Source organism: Thermobia domestica, chromosome 9 (genome assembly GCF_964235325.1).
Source record: "Thermobia domestica chromosome 9, izTheDome1.hap1.1, whole genome shotgun sequence".
Classification (NCBI taxonomy): Eukaryota; Metazoa; Arthropoda; class Insecta; order Zygentoma; family Lepismatidae; genus Thermobia; species Thermobia domestica.
The window spans coordinates 283,423,862-283,443,402 of NC_137462.1; the positions used below are offsets into that span (position 1 = coordinate 283,423,862).

The following is a 19,541-nucleotide window of genomic DNA, read 5'->3' on the forward strand; positions in this document are numbered from 1 at the left end:
CACTCAAGACTGCATCAAATCATTGAAGTTCCATTATTTCTTCACACACCTGTTCTACGCAGTTTTCTTTGACTTTGTTCGTCTCTCTTCTTAATTGATTATTCAGCCTTCTATATTCTTTGATTTTGAAGTTTTTTTTCGGTCTTCTGTGTTCCTTCATCTTCTTAAGCATCGCTTCAGTTATCCTCGGTTTCTTCGATACTCTTTTCATGCCGCCAATGTTATTGTGTACTGTACTAATTAGAATCTTTTAACTTTTCTCTAACTATTTTCTACATTGCCGACCATATCGCCCAATCCATGCGCCACAAACTTACTTAGAGCTGGATCAAACCAGGGACCATATGCAGCAGAGGCAAGCGCTCTACCGCTGAGGCACCATGTAACCCATGAACAGTCGATGTCACAAGGGTTAATGGTACAATATAACTTACCTTTTCCAAGTGTTTACATACTACAATTACATAGTACTAGTTTTCATGTATATATATATAACAAATCTAGAGGTCTGGGACTAGAAAGAATACGTGTTAGCCAGCTGGTTTCGCCTAACATATTTCTCTGAAAGTACAATAGGAAAGTTAAGGGAATGTGTTTCATTTTTTTGGTAATATTTTGTGATTGATCGTATTCCATGACCAGTGGCGGCGGTTGGACGTTAGAAGTGGGAAGACAACATGCTCTGAGCAATTGTATACCAATGTTAGATTTCCTGATTGTTTCTAACACTATCTCAGAAAAGGTTGTATAACTAATAGGATACAACCCTTTTCACTTAAAATGTCGTATATCGTATTTCTATTTTATTAAGTAAATTCATAAGAGCAATACAGGTATTTACTACCCCTTTATACTCTTAAACAACGAAAGTGTAAGAAGTTTGAGTTCTTGCTCATGAACATCTTAAAATTCTGTCTGGAAAATTGCGTGATCAGATTATTTAATATTTGCAAAATAAATAAATAGAAGGGATAATATTAATCATAATAGTAATGAATAATGACGCCTGTTTTCACAAGTTATATTGAGACTGGGAATTAATGAACAATTTATACTTTTAATTCCACACATGCCATTAAATGAATGTTTTTAGTCTTAGAAAAGGAAATACAGTAAATACTGCAACCATATGCTAGGTTATTTAAAAAAAAATATGGAATTGCAATATTAATTGCTTTGAATTGGAATTAAAACGCAATTCCTGTAGCTTTCTTAACTCCATGGGAAGACAAATAACCAATATGTACTCACGCAACAGCAAATATCATATGACTCCATTTTTTTTCTGTGAAACAGTAATAAATACAAAACCTTTACCAGAATGTCCACATTCTGGAAAATAAGTGGAAAGCAGGGAAAGGTCAGGGAAGGAAAAATGTATCATGTGGTCAGGGAAATGGCAGATTGCTCAGGGAAAGTAAGGAGAAAATTGATTTAGGTCCATTGTTCAATTTTGAATTTATGAAATAGGGTCGATTTCTTTACTGTTACTGGATGCAAAATGTGGTGTTCTCAATGATGATATTGAGGGAGTCAGTGTTTTCTGATATAGTCGTTGAAACTAATTTTTTTGCGTAAAACACTTCTAACTACATCCTGGCATATTTGCTCAAAACGGTAGACGCTGTTCTAGAAGAATTGCATGGGCCCAAGAGGATATCTGGACAAGTAGCTGAGAACGCAAAGAAATAGTATCTCCAGCTCACAGTGAAAGCTCAGACTGAAGAATTTAAAGAACACTCGAATGAATTCATAGCCAATGATAGAGATGGTACTGGACTTGGTGAGTTTTTTACTTAGTCTTAGGAAGTGGGAAGAACTTTGTTGACTTATGGTCAGTTATGAAATGTGTTTTACCTTCTTTCACGGAAAAGCATTTTTTGAAAGTGGTTTCACAATAAATAAAATTATCATTGTTGACAACTTACATGAAGAATATCTGGTGGCTCAAGAAAATCATATAGGATTCTGTGATGAGAATAGGTGGATCATCAGGATTAATAATTACAAGAGGCATGATAAATTCAGTGAGAAGTCCAACGAGACAATATCAGGTGTATTTGGAAAAGAAAAGAGAAATAAATGCTGGAGACGAGAAGAGGAGAGAGAAACGGAAGATTCAGCAACAACTAAAGGAACTGGAGGAAGAAAAGAAAATTAACCTGCGAAGACAAGGACATTCAGATCAATGAGTAGAAAACTATGCGAGAAAATATGAAAACAAATTTCAAAATTTGTTGCATTTAACAACTGCACTAGTAAAATTATGTGTTACATAATGTGTGTGTGTTCTTTTTTTTTTAATAATCAGTAAAATCATGTATGAACTGTTTATTGCTATACGTACTATTATAATGCTGTGTAATTGGTATCATAATGTGTAATTTTTTCATATTTTAAGTACTCTGTATACTGCACACATTCGTTTGTAACTTTACATTTTGTGTAATATGTAGGCCTAATCAATAATGGCCTAATGCACATATTTGTAAATTTACATTCCTTTGGAAAGAAAATTGAAAAAGAAAGAAACAGAAGTGGAATAGAATAAGGCCAACTATGTTGAATGTGGAGGCTGGGGTTTCTTTCTTCTTTTCTATATTTTAAGGTTATTCAGGGGTCAGGGAAATCTGCAACTTTTATCATGAAGGATCAGGGAAAAGTCAGAGATCTTTTCTCTAAATTGTATGGACACCCTGTTTACATTTCCAAATGAAATCATATAAATTAGTGCACTTCCGAAAATTGGGGGAGGCAACAGCCCCCTCTTGCCCCCCTAATCGCCGACAATGTCGATGAAACTTTTTGGATAGCCAGTTGAGATTTTGATCAAACTGAAGGCCTCTTCACCTGGAGGCCTCGGGCTATAGCCTCCCTAAGCCCCTAATACGTTAAATGGAGAGTGAAGAAACATTTTGCCTCAAACGCGAAGTTTTGACACTTGTGAAAGGAAAACGCTTTAAAAATTGGCAACACTGATTCAGGATCGTAGAAGCAAATAATGAAGGCGTTGAAATTTGTTGTTTCAAAGAGCAATTATTCTGTATTTTATTAAAATCTGATCGTATGTTTGATTGCAAGTATGAAGTGGGTTGTAAGTTATTTCACTAATACTGGGAAAATAAAATAAAGTGGAAGTATCAAACAGATTTCAGATTTTTACTAAATGATACAACATAATGGCTGATGAAGCGACTGTTAAGTTGGAATTAATGTGCAAAGAAGAAATCGAGAATGACTTTCCCGAGGAAGATCCACTCGATGAGAAAGAGTGGATATCCGAACCGATGACTGATAACGAAGAATTGATATTATCTACAACGAAAGGAGAGCAAAGAAAGGAGAAGGATGTATTTATGTATTCTTCGGATGTGAAATTATACATTGATACGGTGAAATCAGAATTTGTAGTAGAAGATGGTCCTACAGTTAAAAGTAATTTTGAAACGCTAAGAAAAATAGTGGTTGAAGAGGCCCGCACATCCTACTCTAATGACTACAAGCAATTAACAACGAAAGATTTAAATTCAGTTGGACTAGAAAGGTAATGTTAAATTTTCTATACAGTAGTTGTGTTCAGATTGATAATACAGTTACATGGATTCCGAAACTTTATAGGTAGAAAGCAATACTTCACGAGAAATACTTAAATCTAAGAAATGTCGAACATAAAATAATAATCTACAGTTTGGAAGTTTCACGGTACAATAGACTAGCTGTACTAATGATGGGCAATGGGAATATTTCCAGTGAGAAGGAAAATAAAAAATGGGAATATATCCGGTTTTTCTTGCTGGTATAAATTTCCGGGGAGGAATTTGTTTACTTTACCTTCCGAATTATAAATACCATATGACTAATTACTTTATTTTCATTTAATATGATTTTCTTCTAGGTTTTAAATAGTTTAGAGGTGAAAAAAATTAAAATTGGTTTACTGTAATTTATATGACTAACAATATAATTTTTTAAGTTTCATTTCTATTTGCACTAAATAGTAGCAAACCACTAACTTTCAAATGATGAAAAGGAACTAGTGCTAAGTAATGTAGAAATTATGTAGTAACAGAGAAAAAGTACTATTAATAGACCCCGAACCACAGACGCCGATCTGTCTCGTCTCTCACTAGAATTTTTGAAGAACTACTCGGACTTCTCTTACATGTGAATTAACGCATGAAATTTCGAGAAATATTTAGAAAGGAACGTCGTGTGTGGCAATGTTACGTGAAAAATTAGGCAAGAGTCTACTTAGACCATTTCATTCAATTTAACCGTTCAATGAACCGATTCATAAAGAACCGGTTCCTCGGAACAGTTCTTGAAATATCTTCAGGAACCAGTTCCTTACGAATCTAATCTGTTAGAAATTATGGTGGTTCCGACTATAATGATTCTACTATTATTTACAATATTTCATATTTCAAACAGTGATATATATATATAACTTAGAGAACCTCGTACCGTATCAGTTCTAAATATAATAAAACTTAAAATATATTACATATTAAATAATAGATGAAACTACAGCAAGAACCATCATACTTTCGTAACAAAAGCCCCCCCCCCCTTCTTGTAAACGAAAAAAAAACTCTACACATGAGGGGAACATGCCCTCCTAACTCTTTTCTGACCCCTCTACATTTAAAAAAAGACAACATCCAGTAGAAATTCCACAAAACCATACACTTAAAATGAAAGAACAGCAAACAAAACAAAATAGATATTTTACAACTAAGGAAAAAATAATTAAACCAAATACCTCATATTTCAATACCGAACTACAGCCTCGAAACAAACATCTCTGCGTAAGTTGAGCCAATAAGAAACTGTTCTTCTTGAGTAATTTACTAGTAATTTACGTCATGTAGAAAACCAGTTTTTTACGCAGACGTAGAAAACTATATTTCGTTAAAAATAAGATCATTTTGAATAGTCGGTTATATTGTAAGCTTAGTTTTCTTATTTAAGCATTAATGCATTATTATCTTCTAAACATTATATTTAAAAGTAATGGTTTCATGCTAAATAATAGTAATAAAAGATAATTTTGGATAGCCCCTCGCCGACTCGCTAGTTTTCGCCTATTAGCGCACACAAAAGCACAACCACCCAACATATAAGCACACACATTAAAAATATTAGTGTTGGTTCGGATATGTTTGAAGATATCAAGCAACATTTTGATTATAACAATTTATTGTTATATCTTTGCAGCTTTTAATATAAAACTCAAATCCTTTCAGTATATTTTGAAACATATTAGAAAAGAAAAAGAGATTGATTGACTGTTATGCTCATTTCACCTTTATATTACACACTAAGACACACACAAGTCTGATACGAAAAATACTGAACAGAATACTGAAATACTGAAATTTTAGAATAAATTCATTTGTTTTTCTTCCATGTCTCAAAGATACTATATATACCACTTCCCTTAGCACTGGACATATTGAATTTTCAATGGAAAAAAATATTAGATTCTCATTTTAAACGCATACAACTGAAAAAATAGAAAAGCACCCAACAGAACATTATACTACATTATTCGGAATTAATTCATTTATTTTGTTCTTTTCTTCCAGGTCGAATAGCAACACCAAATATATCACTTCACTTAACACTTGACTATCATTTGAATTTTTAATATAGACCCTTTACATGCTCATCATAAACAGACAAAACGAAAAAAAAAAAGAGAAACAGTTTGTCTTTCTTCCTAGTTCGAATACTGAATATATTATTTCACTTGGTTCCAGTAACACTGAGATATCATTTCATTTAAAACTTAGCCTTTATTTTAATTCTAAACAAATGTTACATGCCTTTTCCTTTATAGTTTAGTACAATTCGAACACAATACTCTTAATCACACTAATATTCATCACTTGATTGCTCTTCTAATTTGAGGGTGTAGTATACTTAAAGTAGTTTCTTCGAACGTTCGAAGTTAAGCCGATTCCTTCTGACGTTATAAACAAAGGACCAGTTTGAGAAAAAGTATTTCAATTTGCGCTGAAGATGCTGGGATGTTCAGTAACTTAATAGCAAATCCTGACAACTCCATATGTTGCCGAGTAGCGAAATACCAGAATGTGCGTGGTGTTGTAATTCCCTTCTTCATAAGTTCTTCAAATTTTCCACATTTTCCCCGATATTGCTGGTAGCCAGTTATTCCTGAAGGGCCGAGGTTTTCCAACAGAAACTCCTCTACTTGTTCGTGATGCTTTCCGTTCAATTTCAGATCTTGGTACAGTGGATAGAGAACATTAGCTGCTAGACTGTATATGTCCAAGGATTGACTTCTTCTTCTTTCTTCATGCGTGAAGAGATTCACATGGGCATCAGGGTGACGAAACTTCATCCACAATTCAACAGCGTTTGCAACACTTTCCTCTTGCTTTTGGAATGCATTTATTAGTTCAATCACTGGATTAAGTACTACGATTGTATCGGAAACTTCTTGAAGAAAGGCACTGCCATAGAGAAGGGATTTACCTGTAGTAGGTATTTTATCAGTTTCATTATTGGCAGCAACTTTCCTCGTTGCAGTTAAATTATTAGAAGGGGACTGCCATGGATGTCTCTGAGGGCACCAGCGAGTATCTACAGCGAGGCATACTTTACAGCTACTATTTTCTATAAGTTTATAATTCCGGTCAGGGTGCTTGAAAGTCTTCAACACCATGTTAGCTCGCGATATAATCTTTTTCTCGAAAGCAGGTCTTTGGCTAGAATGTTTCCAGTATGTGCATTACAGGGAGAATGCCAAATTCCATGAAGTTTAACCATGTTACTTGCATTGTCTGAAACAGTGCAATAAACATTCACATTGTATCTTTTTTTTTTTTTGCTTGTTTTCTTGATTCACTGACGTCACAAACATTCTCACCTGTTTCTGATGAACCAAACATATCGAAAGCTTCGAGGAAAACGGTTTCAACTTTGCCACTACTTCCACATGCATTGTGAATAAGTGTTACGGCATTTTCTGTGTTAGTAGATTCGTTTTTCCAACCATCTGTAAGCAAGACACAGTCTGTGTCTTTGATAGTTGTTTTAGTAACTCCAATGTACTCTTCACTTAGTAAATTATCGGAAAGTGTTTTCTGGTTTGGTGGTTTGTAGGCAGGCTGAATTATTTTACAAAAGTTTTTGAAGTGCACTAACTCTACCACACTGAATGGGATGTTGCAGCCATAAAAAGCAGTGGCAAGCGCAAGATCAATATCGTGCTTCATGGTGGGATTCATTCGATCACAAAAATCTGTTATGTGTCCTTTACTCGTGGAAGATTTTCACCTGATAGTAATGGGACATTCTTGATGAGAAGAGGAGGGTTGATTGACTATTGATGACGTCGATAACTCCTCGGTCTCGGAAGCGACTGAGCTGGAACTGGGAGTGGAATGGCTTGAAACTGGAGGTAAAGGATCATCTACGTCTATTGTTATTTCGGACTCCGAATGACCTGCGGGAAAACTGGAAGTCTCTATCTGAAGTGAAGGCTGCTGCGGCAGTGTTTTTGAAGGAGCTTTACTCGAGCTGGAAGTTCTGGCACAAACCTTCCCTTGCAGTATTTTTCACAGTTACTCCACATTCACAAAACTTAACACAGTTGTTGTGTTCAATTTTAATGGAAATAAATCGAAGTTCTTCGTACACGTTATGAAGGGTTCTACCACCTAGATTCATAGTGATGTTAAAATTGTCCCGCACTGTCACCTACGGACACACGAAGTTCTGAAGTCACAATTCAGCACTCAGCCAGAAGCGTAACTCAGATTTCTTCAGCCGCACTACACCAACTAAAGGGAAGTCTAAACTTACACAAATTATGGTAATAACAGAAATTGTGGAAGAAATACAGTTCCTTTATTGTTATATCGCCTTTCCAGACTGTAGAGCAGATAAAGCATAGATAATCCAAGCTGGCTTGCGCCAACAGTCAGCGAGACGGCGACATCAGCTCGGCAAATATGAAGTAAAGTGGGTGGGTGTCATTGCAGAAAATCGTCCTCGTCAGACGTGGAGACCACGAAGGCTTACTATTGTTGTTGCGCAGTAGTCTTCCCCACCGCTTCTCTAGCATAAAACTTTTCTCGATTACACGGGATTTAAAACATGAAACATGATGAAATGTTTTTCGAACAGTCACGCGCGCAAACCGTATTATACAATGCTACTTTACAAAGCCAATACAAAATTTCCAGTTTATGCTTACAGACTAAATTTTGCAAAATCCAGCTAGTTTTCTTTAAAGTTCAGTGTGTAGAAGGTTTTCTTTTAATTTGTAGACCTGTTTCTAATTTTTAAAGTACTTTACGTAGTTTACGTAAACTACGTGTTTTTACGCGTCAGGTACAAAACCTTTATTACTCGTAATTACCCATCCCTGTTTTCAACAATAATAAAGCTGTCAATTCGCACAGGTAACTGCTTCAAGTAAGAACACTGACCTTTATAACATACAAAGTACACTCTTAACTCAGTGGTGCTATTCTAATTTTTTAACAACCGGTTGTCTCTCTCTCTCTCTCTCGCTCTTTCTGTATATATATATATATATATATTATATCCGTCTACTACTATATATAATACACACACACACACACATATATATATATATATATATATATATATATATATATATATATATATGTGTGTGTGTTATATATATATATATATATAGTAGACGGGTAGATATAATTCTCTTATGCCATATAGCGACCTACACAGCATACAAATGGTATGTAGAAATTGTTGCACATCCAATATCTTTGAAACAAATAATCTAAGATAGATGGTTGTCAATAAGTAATTTAAGGACCTTCATCCACCAATGGATCCACAATTGTTGATAATGGTGTATATGTTTTTTTAAATATAAATAACCCTCACTTCTTCAATGTTTCCAGTTCTCATTCTTAATATCTGATCATTTGGAATTAAGTAATAAACGTCTATACCTTCATCTGAGAAATCGTTCTTAACCCTGTAGCTGTAAGAATTATTAAGAATAAAGATACTTAAAATAAAATTTACCGTTCCCCTCGCCTTCCATTAATCTTCACGTATGTACAGAGCAAAGGAATGTTCTTCAAGTAAGTCAATTGTTTTTGGCTGTGATAAACTTGTATTGTACAAACACTGCCCTCCAGCTGAAATTTGCAATGCACACATTTGCTATGCTAACAGAAATACAAAAGATATAAAAATCTTATCTGTATGGTTTATTTTCGATTGCCGGAAATGTGTTCTGTTAAGTGAAGTTACCACCGCCCATTTTGTTTTTGATATGATTTGTTTGTAAATCTTGAACAAACGATCTGCATGGTTCAATTTTCAAATTCTGAAAATAGGTTCTGACAGGTTTAAACACATACTTCGTTTGGCTTCTTTCTTTCACTCTTGGCTTGGTAATCTGTGAGTGTGTGCATATGTGGGATCTAGGTTTATCTCGGCATAACAAACGGTTCTGCGAACTCGAAATATTTTAACAACCGGTTCGCCCGAACCGGCTGACTAGCAGCACTGCTCTTAACGATTATGTCGAAGTGTGTTCAATAGCTTCTTCTTCTTTTCACAGATACCACAAATCCTTTTAAACTTTAGTACACTAACATTAAAGCAAAATCTATAATCATCAACATCATTTCCGCAAATTAATCTTTTCACCTTAGAAATATTTAGATTACCTATGGCTTTTTCATCACGAGAACCTCTACGCCATACGACATTGTACAAACACAACAGCAACGAAGTAGCACTCAAAACACCACGTGTAGTATTGAAGACTGTCACAGAAGATGAAGTCACACCCGATTCATAATTTCCCGTTCAAACAAAAAAGCATTTTGAACCTTGAACCACATCACTTTATAGAAGCATTCAAGTAAGCGAAACAGGTAAGCTCTCGAAACCGGAATAAAATGCTCAAATCACTGAATCGAAAGAATGAATGAAATGGCTATAGGAAACTCTTGCCCAAAATTATAATGATAAGACAGTGTTTTGCAAGTATTGTGAATATAAATATGTATGCGCAAATGTTGATAAAATGGCGGAAGCCTTCTGGCAGTTACCGAACCTAATTTGTTTATCATTTAAAAATTTAATATGATTTTAATGTCAGTAGTAGGGTGAAGTTTAGAAAATTCACTTACATATAAATTTAAACTCTTTAGCAGTGTAAAAGTACGTGCCCTTACTATACCATTTTCTCCACATATTTACTAGCATAGAATATTTGTAAGTAAATAAACACTTACGCGTACTCTCGAAATATATATATAAAAAAACATAATACCGTTTAGAATATACATTTAAAGAATCCTCTGGAAACAACAGTAATAATATAATGTGATAAAATAAAACGAATTTATCTTTGAAATTATAATACAGTAACAGAATGCAATTTTCTTTGTGATTGTACACAAATTCCCGAAAATTCCCATTTTTGGGAATCTTCCCAGGGAACATGCCCAAAGAAGATCTTCCTGGGAATTTGCCCACCACTAAGCTGTACACAAAAACATAATTGATCGATACGCGATATCGCCCATAAAAATCATTTGTTGCTCTGATCTCGAAGGAGTAATGTTTACTTTAACATTGATTACACTTTTCTCACCAATTCTTGTGCATATTTGGAAAATGAACTCTGTAGTAAAAGCCTTCTGATAAAGAACACTTAGCATTACTGAAGGAGATCCGAAATTTAAATGTGACATTTGTTATACTGGAACAAAAATATGGACCTTTGTAATTTTATCCACGATTTATCTCGAATGCGCCCAGCCCATTTTTCCGGAGGTCTTCCAAACACATTAGTGAAACAAGATAAGCGAGAATTATAACCACAAAACGGTGCACATTTATTGTAAAGATCTATACATAAATCCGTTGCATGTTTACATTTTACATTCTTGTATTTTCAGCAATCATTTTTTGGGGTGTGAACTTATAATCATCGATATATACATATATTCTTAGTAGCCTTCTGTGTAAGTAGCCTACACGATAAGAACTATTATGAAAAAGCTAATAAACTTGTGTTAGATGGTCACTAAAACCACGAATGATATGTAAATGTGTCAGGGCAGGAGCGCAGCATGTTGGCCGAGCGACATCCGGGGACGCATCGGGTCGGAGCAATCGCGTCACCAAAATTGTGTACGGTATTCATAAATGAGTGCGGTCTTTTCAGAGATCTGAATGAACAACGTATTCTTGCAAAGAGGAACATTACTTTTCTTACGTTTTGAGTTATACAGTGTGTATCAAAAAGAATCATTCGGTTTTAAAAAAAAATATCTATTCTGTCTTTTCCGAGATGTGAGTGAACAACGTACTGTTGGAAAGATGAACATTTCTAGTTGTACATGGTTTCCGCTAGGTAGCAGCAGTGTGCTTGAGTGAACGCCCACTACGGTTCTGGTTAAAATGGCATCTGGACAACAGAAAGCGTTTTGCGTCCAACGTTTTGCAGAGTGCAAGTCAGTGATAACTGTTCAGCTTGACTTTCGTACTAAGTGTTTCGTGGATCCTCCTACTGCACAGAGCATTAGACGATGGCATGAACAATTTCGAACAACAGGTTTTTTGTGTACGGGAAAATCACCGGGACGTCCTCGAGTGCCCTACGCAGACGTGGAGCGCGTCCGTCAATGTTTTACACGCAGTCCGCAGAAATCCCTTTGTCGTGCAGCTCGACAGCTCAACATGCCCTTGATGTCCGTCTGCCGTGTGTTGCGTCGTCGTTTACACATGAAACCATATAGAATTCAGCAGCAGCAAGCTCTTTGTGAAGGTGACAAAAAACGACGTACGGAGTTTTGTAATTTCATTCTTAGCATGATTGCAGAGGACGACAGTTTTGTTCAACGCTTAGTGTTTAGTGACTTGGCAACATGCCATTTGAATAGAAATGTGGACCGCCATAATGTGCGAATATGGGGAACACCCAGATGAAGTTGTACAACATAAGAGGGACACGCCAAAAGTTAATGTGTTTTGTGCAGTTTCCCGAGAAAAGGTGTACGGTCCATTTTTTTTTTTTTTTTTGGCCGAGAACACTGTGACGGGGATAACCTCCCTTGATATGCTTGAGTACTATCTTTTCCAACAGTTGAAGACTGATTCCAATGATTTCATCTACCAACAGGATGGGGCAACGTCACAAATAGGAAAGTGCGGAGATTTTTAAATCGAACGATTCCACAACGATGGATCAGTCCCACTGAACCAATTGATGCAGCGTTACATTACTGGCTCCCAAGGTCACCTGATCTTACTGTATGTGATTATTTCTTGTGGGGGGTTATAAAAGACTCCGTTTATGTGCCTCCGTTATCAATTACATTGAATGAACTGCGACATCGCATAACGGCAGCTGTAACTGAAGACTTGCTAGCTGCAGTTTGGGACGAATTTGAATACCGCATGAACATATGCCATGCATCTAACGGGGGGCACATTGAACACCTTTGAATAGGTGCAATAAAAACTTTTTGAGTTTCACTGTCATGCAAAAAAAAAAAAAAAAAGATTTGTATATGCTTATAAGTTTTAAAAACACAGACTTGCCAATGTGGATCAATCTTTCTGATACACCCTGTATATTTGTATGGTACTAAATACGTTATAGTAATGAGTAATACCTTATAGTGAGATATGTTTTATTACTTGCATACTTATATTCCAAATTAACATAATAGTAATATAAATTTCTCAATTATATGAACCCCTTAACTCTATGACAATTCTATTGTTAGCACATTGATTTTTGATACTTCATTTCACGTACGATGAATACCAGCTACTTTGCAGGTGAGATTTGATCTCCATGCTTTAATTTTCCGTAGAAAGGCAACCCACATTCAAGAACATTACATATTTAGAATATTTACACAGTATTGTATTAAAATGTTTTTACGAGTTTATTCTGAAAATTTTACACTAAATCAGCACCAATCTTCACATTAGAAGAATGAAACTCGGTTTGTGAACTTCATTTCTAACAACAAATTAACATACATACATACATATACATACATAATCTGGAATAGAGGTTCGGAAAGGGAAAAATGTGAAAATAATCGAAAAGGGTGTTAATTGTGTCGAATCCAGTCTTCAGGCTTTCTAATCTGGTTTGTAGTGGATTCAATAACACTAAAGCCAAGGCAAGCCTAGAATACTTCTCAGCGTACCTAAGAATTGGCCTGTTGATATTTATTTTAGTCGCTTATAATAATAAATTTAATTTTGATTAGGCGATGACAATTGTAATGGAATAGATGTTGCTGTTCTTTATTTATTCTTTTGAAAATACTGTACATAAATATTTTATTTTCGTCCTACTACCGCTGCTTTAGCTGACGCAGATAAAATATAAGTTTTGGCACTATTATAACAGTAATTTGTAACTAAGCATTTGCAATAAAAATTCTTTATTTCAAATCAATTTTAAACAATGCGTTCAAGAAATATAACGGCAAAATATATGTTGATCACACACAATTTTTAGTAATAAGAAACCTACAGCATGTAGTTTATTTCATTGATAAAATTAAAAAAATGATAGTCTCAGAAACTCTCTCCCCCTTTAATGGCGCACACAATCCGCAGAGTTTGGAAAATAAAAACGGATAGAAAGTTGTTTGTGACTCATATCTAGGTCCATCCTTACATTCTTTTTTAGATTCTAAAATTTATTAACTCATTTTATTGTCTTATAAGAATAACGTGATTTTGAATTGTAACCTTCATGGCTACAAGCAGAATTTCTGCCATTTATCGGCCTAATATCAAAACGTTACAAATAGAAGGATTGTGAACTTTTTTGTAACGTGGTTTCTTGACTTGTACTTTGTAACTGCAAGTATTCTACTTCCCACTGAAGAATGTATAATCTAAGCTCTTCTCATTTATATTAAATAAGTGTAATTACAAGTTTTAACTTCCTAGAATTTAGAAAACTGCAACAATGTCTCCAGCTCCCACACAGGATGTTAGTTCTATTCGTTCTATTTCAAACATATTCCAAATTTGAAATCTTGTTTGCGCTGCTATGGAACCTATCGCAGCAATATGTTTGGTATCATGCAATCACTAATAGCAAAATCAAGTAAATGGTAAGTAATTTTCTCAAGAATGAAGAAGGACGTAGTAACGTCTCTACTGACAAGCAATGAAAGGATTCTCGATCGTTGTATTAAAACTTATTTCAAATTTGGGCTTCTGAACGGCTCCCTTTCTGTTTTTAACTGTAGAAGGTATAATTTAGATAGTCATTTCTTTCAGGTGACTCATCTAATTCAGATTATTTGACAGTTTACAAGAATGTGAGAATATCCCTAGGTACAAGCCATGTGAACTTCGCAACTTTTCTATTTGAAGTACGTTTCCTACTTGGACGAGCTGTTGCCAATTATTTTGCTTCTAAATGCAGAGAATATAATCAGAGATTTGATCTCCCTTACCAGATGGGCGAAATACATTATGGGTTACTTTTTTGTAGATTTTAGACGCACCCTAGTTACAAAATCACGCTGTATTTCCTGTTTGTTTTATTTATAAAATCAGCTGAGACTATGCGTATTATTTGCACTACTGTTGCTTCTAACTCTGGATGATGTTTCGACATTATCGTATTTTAATTACACAAGTGAAATAAATAGTTTCCGAATTCCTAAGAGTGAATCACACTCTGCATTTTGTAAAAACGTTTTTTGTATGCTTTATTAAGAAACGGATTGTAAAATCCTGGATCTTTATTTCATTTCTGTTTTTAAAATTATATTATTATATTGCATATATTTATGTTTTATCGTATACGACTGTTGGTGTGTTTCCTTTCATGTATTATTGTATTATAAAGCTTTGTTTCGTGAAAATTTGCCTTTTGCTAATTTTATCTCTGATGCCCTTTCGCAGTGATCGTGGGTATCTGCTTTCGAGATAACTTGTCTGTAGCATCACGAACGTAAGATGTTACATGAGTATCTGTTTCTGCCCCCTTATACGAGTGAAGTAGCGAGTTTTTCAAGCTTTTAATTAACTGTACAATATAATTAGTATAAGCACTACATGTAGTATTTTTTTAACTGATAAAACGTTATGTATATTTCTCTACAGGCATATACATCAGGTTATCTACAGCAAATTAAGAATAGATTTCACAATACAAAATAACTATATGAAGTATCTATCCATAACAGACACTTGATATTTTTTTAAATTATATGTTCTACACGACCTTGGCTTCTTCTGTGCACCTTTCATTTAAAGAGAAATATTTATTTAGACAATAAATCAATTTTAAGCAATGTTACACACATACCGGTAGTATGTATCACCGGTAAATGTATCACATACCGGTAGTATGTAATAAAATAGGTATGGTGGTTAAAATAGGTGTGTATGTCTACATTGTTTCTGCTCCTTACATTCGAAACTTTTTCTAAATGAGTTTAAATGAGGTGAAATTTTCAGGTGTGCCTTAGATTCGATGGTGCCTTATGTTCGCAGAAATACGGTATTCCATTGTTTCCTTTATCTTCCTTTTGCGCTTAGTGTAGGTTATGCATTTTAATTTTTACATGGGCCGCAGTGGCTCAGTAGTAGATCGTTCACCTCTGGTGCATGGGGTTCCGGGTTCAAACCTGCTCCCGCTAAGTGAAATTTGTGGTGGACAAACACCGTGTGCGTGGGATTTCTTGGGTTCTCTCCTTTCCTCCCACTTTCTTCATTCTACTATTTCATTCATTTCTCATAATCACCGTCTCCTTTAGCCTAACCAGCTAGCATAATCGTGGGAAGTAAAACAAAGATTTCATTTTTTTAATTTTTACATGGAGTCTGAAAATTGAATTACTGTCGTTTCTTTCTCTTTTTCTTCTATTTTTTTTGCATTTTTTTCTTAATTTGAAAACAACTACTGCAAAATGATATACTTTATAAACATGAAAATCGTCAAATAGTACAGATTGAATATTAAATCTAGTTTCTGTTCTTCCTTGTCTTCAGTTAAAGACAATATGCATTCTTCACAATTGATCGTCTTAAAATAAATAGAATAAAATGTGAGTTAAAATAAATTAAAACAATTAGATAGTGTTGGCATTCAAAAGGAACATCTTGTATAAGTTTTTTTTCTTTTGTTTTGTTTTGTTTTCGTTGTTTCAAAGATTATTTTGTTATGTTTTTATCCCTGTTTTTGCGATTTGGGGCCACACTAAATACAAACACACTTCTAACTACAGATATATATATATATATATATATATATATATATATGTATATTACAACGAACGTTAACACAAAAATAATGTGACGTTTAGTTCTTCCAGGTTGTTTCGAGGAATGTTTATTCTATTTATAAAATATGCACGTCTTTATCTTAAAGTTTTATAGTTTACTTTAAAGTAATATATGATTCTTTCTCATTTTTGTTGGATTTTTCTTCTTGACATATTCTGCATTATATCTTTAACTAAGTTCAGAATTATTTTAATTTCATATCTTCCTTTCTGATGTTATCCCATGTCTCACGTTTTCTCTTATTTCTAATATCCATACTGATCTCATTTGTTCCAACATTTGGTTAACCTGTTTGTAGCATATTTGATTATATTCTCTATTTAATATTTTAATATTTTAAGTTGACCATGACCTATAACAACGTGTATGATGTCTTAGTTTAATTCTCTCGTTTATTTCTTATTTTAGTGGTCGGAATATATTATTTCAGTTTCTCTTCTTTCGTTCATTCTTTCGTAAAATTTTCCGAGTCTATTACTAATTTTTTTTCTGTGTCTCAGTCCAGCTGTATTTTATAAATCGATTTTTTTCCAATTACTTCTAAAATTTGTGCTAGTTCTTTGTTTTAAAATTTTTTTATTACTTGTTCTAATATAACTAATGACTTGATTGTGAAGGTTGGAGTTATAAGAAATAGTAGCTCTTTCCTCTAGCAGAATTGTCTCAGTATTCATCTGATAGTTGGAAATACAACATAACGATACAGACATGCCCCAGAATATAGCATACCAGAATATTCCTCCATTTGAAGGAAGAAAGAATGTATGAATACCTCAGCATTACCTTGAAAACACAAGGAAGATACGAGAACTTCAATTCACGTGGAGTCTAGCAGCTGAAAATTAATGCAAAGGAAAAGAAAATAGTTATACATAAGCAGCATGCAGAAAAAGAGGAAGCGTGAAATATGGAAAACAAGAGAAGAAGGGAAAAAGAAAGGGAAAAGGAAAAAGCACAGAAATAAATGAAATTTTAACGCCTAAGTTAAAGGTCTGCTTTTGTCGTCTTGCCCCTTTCCCTGTCTTGAGTTTTTCTTCATGAGAGAAATCTCTTTCGGTAGGAATCATGAAAGTCGTTTAGAATGCTGTAAAAAAAACAAGTGTAAGTTTAGGCTGAGAACTAAACCAAGAAGCTTTAGAATTAAGAGTCTCGCATGCTGTCCACATACTTATACGACAAGTGTGCTTTCAAATTACCCATTAAACTTGCAGCATTCTAAGAATTACCGTCGCTTCCATTTCAAGTTTGAATGTTATATCCGCCGTGTATGTGTGAACCTCTTCTGGTTTCAGAAAAAGCGTTTAATATCTAGGTTAATCAAAAGCTGTCCAGGATCTTGCGAACTTTTGCACCAATATACATCTCGAATATATCTAGGATTAAAATATGATTTCTGGTCGCACAGTAATCCATGTGTGTTTTACATCTCGTAGCCTTATTACATAAGACACGTGTCGTCTAAATAGAGTTTCAGAACTCTAGTTGGAAGCTCTGACGTAGCAAGTTGGTAAGGTCTCGACCTGCTGAATGAAACATCCCGAGTTCAAATGTTTACTGGTACGAGTCTTTTTTTTTTTTTTTTTTTTTTTTTTAGAAAATACATTTCTATATGTTCATATTTGTTATTAATAGGTGCTTTCTTCGATTTCTCCGTAAATTCTCTTAACTTAGTGACGATACTAGGCTAGGAGGCTTCTAGGTTTGGTGGAGGCTAGGTCTGGTCATGTATCATTACACTTTTGTTTCTGCTTTTCGATAGAATGGAGTATTCCCCCGACCGGGGTGTAGTCTTAAAGGGATTACAATGAGTATAATACGCATATTTTTTACGAACTAATTCAACGGCTCTGACGCCACCTTGCTCCAATATCACGTTTGTCCACTGTAGATAGAACGGATAAACCAATATTTGCAACTCGATGGCCGGGTGTATGTACGAGTCACGACTAGTGAAACTTTTTTCATTCAAATTATATATGTTAGCTATATTATTAATAATTGTTTTCATCAATTTTTGTTACATTATCTTACATCAGTGACTACAAGTTAGGGTAGAATTCTGTTATGTATGTTTACTGTTTCGTTTCTTTTTTTCAAGATAAAATTCTATCTGCTCACATTTATTAATAATAACCTATTTCTCACATTTTTAATGACCAAGTGTTTGAGGTAGTTGGCTAAGGTTATTTTTGAAGACAGGTCAAAACAATGCCATAGTAAGTTCTTTTTTAACACAATAATGCTATTTCTTTTCTCTGGCACAGAATGATACTGTGAGTGTTCGTAACCTATCTAAGCTTTAACTCACTGTGAGGTCTGGTGGTATTGGCATTGCGTATGTAAATACTGTCAAATCACGTGTTCAGGCACCCATAGTACGTTAGAAATGATCTATGCATTATTACCTTGATGAGAAATAAAAAGTATGTGTTTTAAAATTTATATTGGTTAGGTTAGAAAAACACGGTGCTCGTGGGATTTCCCGGGTTCTCCCGTTTCTTCCCACTTTCTTCATTCCACCATTTCATTCGTCTCTCATCACCGTCTCCTTTTGCTTAACCGGCATATGCGTGGGAAGTAAAACAACGATTTCATTTCATTTTTGTTTCTAGTTTGGCATGATATCATGGCTAAGATTTTCAACTATACACGCAAGTCTCTTTTATATATCATTGTTCATAATGCTTATGAAACGAGAGACAGATTTTTAGAGTTTTAAATTATACTGTTCATAAGTGACGGAATTGTTCTGGAACAGCTTTGTCCGTACTTTCGTCTTCTTGGAATCGGCTCACCGTCCAAAGAATAGGTTCCATCTCCTGTGTTAATTCTCCATCCAAACCTGAAGTACAAATCTGCCATTTCAAGTTTCAACGTTTATCACCACAGAACGAAAACTGTAATATAGCGAGAACCGTTTCTTTGCAGACGATACGGCACTTAAAGACAGCATATTATCACTATCCACTACAAACTACCAAAACCACGATTGGTTCAAATTAAATTGAGTTCAAATTTTAAGTTATTTCCGGCTTATATTTCACTTTCGACGTTTCTCGCAATTGAACAGAAACGATAAGAGATAGCGAGGTTTTTTTTTTTTTTTTTTTTTTTTTTTTTTTACGATTCAGCATGTTAAGTCAGTATTCAAGATTAACAATTAACTCTGCCGAAGTAGGTCAATTTTACTATTACTTCAGGTTTCGAAATTGTTT

General features: G+C 34.5%; 1 protein-coding gene across 4 annotated transcripts in view; it reads left to right on the forward strand.

Annotated features, from left to right (window-relative positions):
- Nucleotides 1-2,918: 2,918 nt before the first annotated feature.
- Nucleotides 2,919-19,541, forward strand: part of LOC145660733 (uncharacterized) — a 47,159-nt gene continuing 30,536 nt past the window's right edge. The window contains exon 1 of one of the 4 annotated variants that reach the window (XM_081726138.1): nucleotides 2,919-3,544. In XM_081726138.1, the coding sequence (XP_081582264.1) occupies nucleotides 3,180-3,544 (365 nt within the window). In that variant the 5' untranslated portion in view covers nucleotides 2,919-3,179. The remainder of the gene's footprint in view (nucleotides 3,545-19,541) is intronic. The other 3 variants (XM_081726139.1, XR_014126869.1, XM_081726137.1) reach the window with 3 other exon arrangements.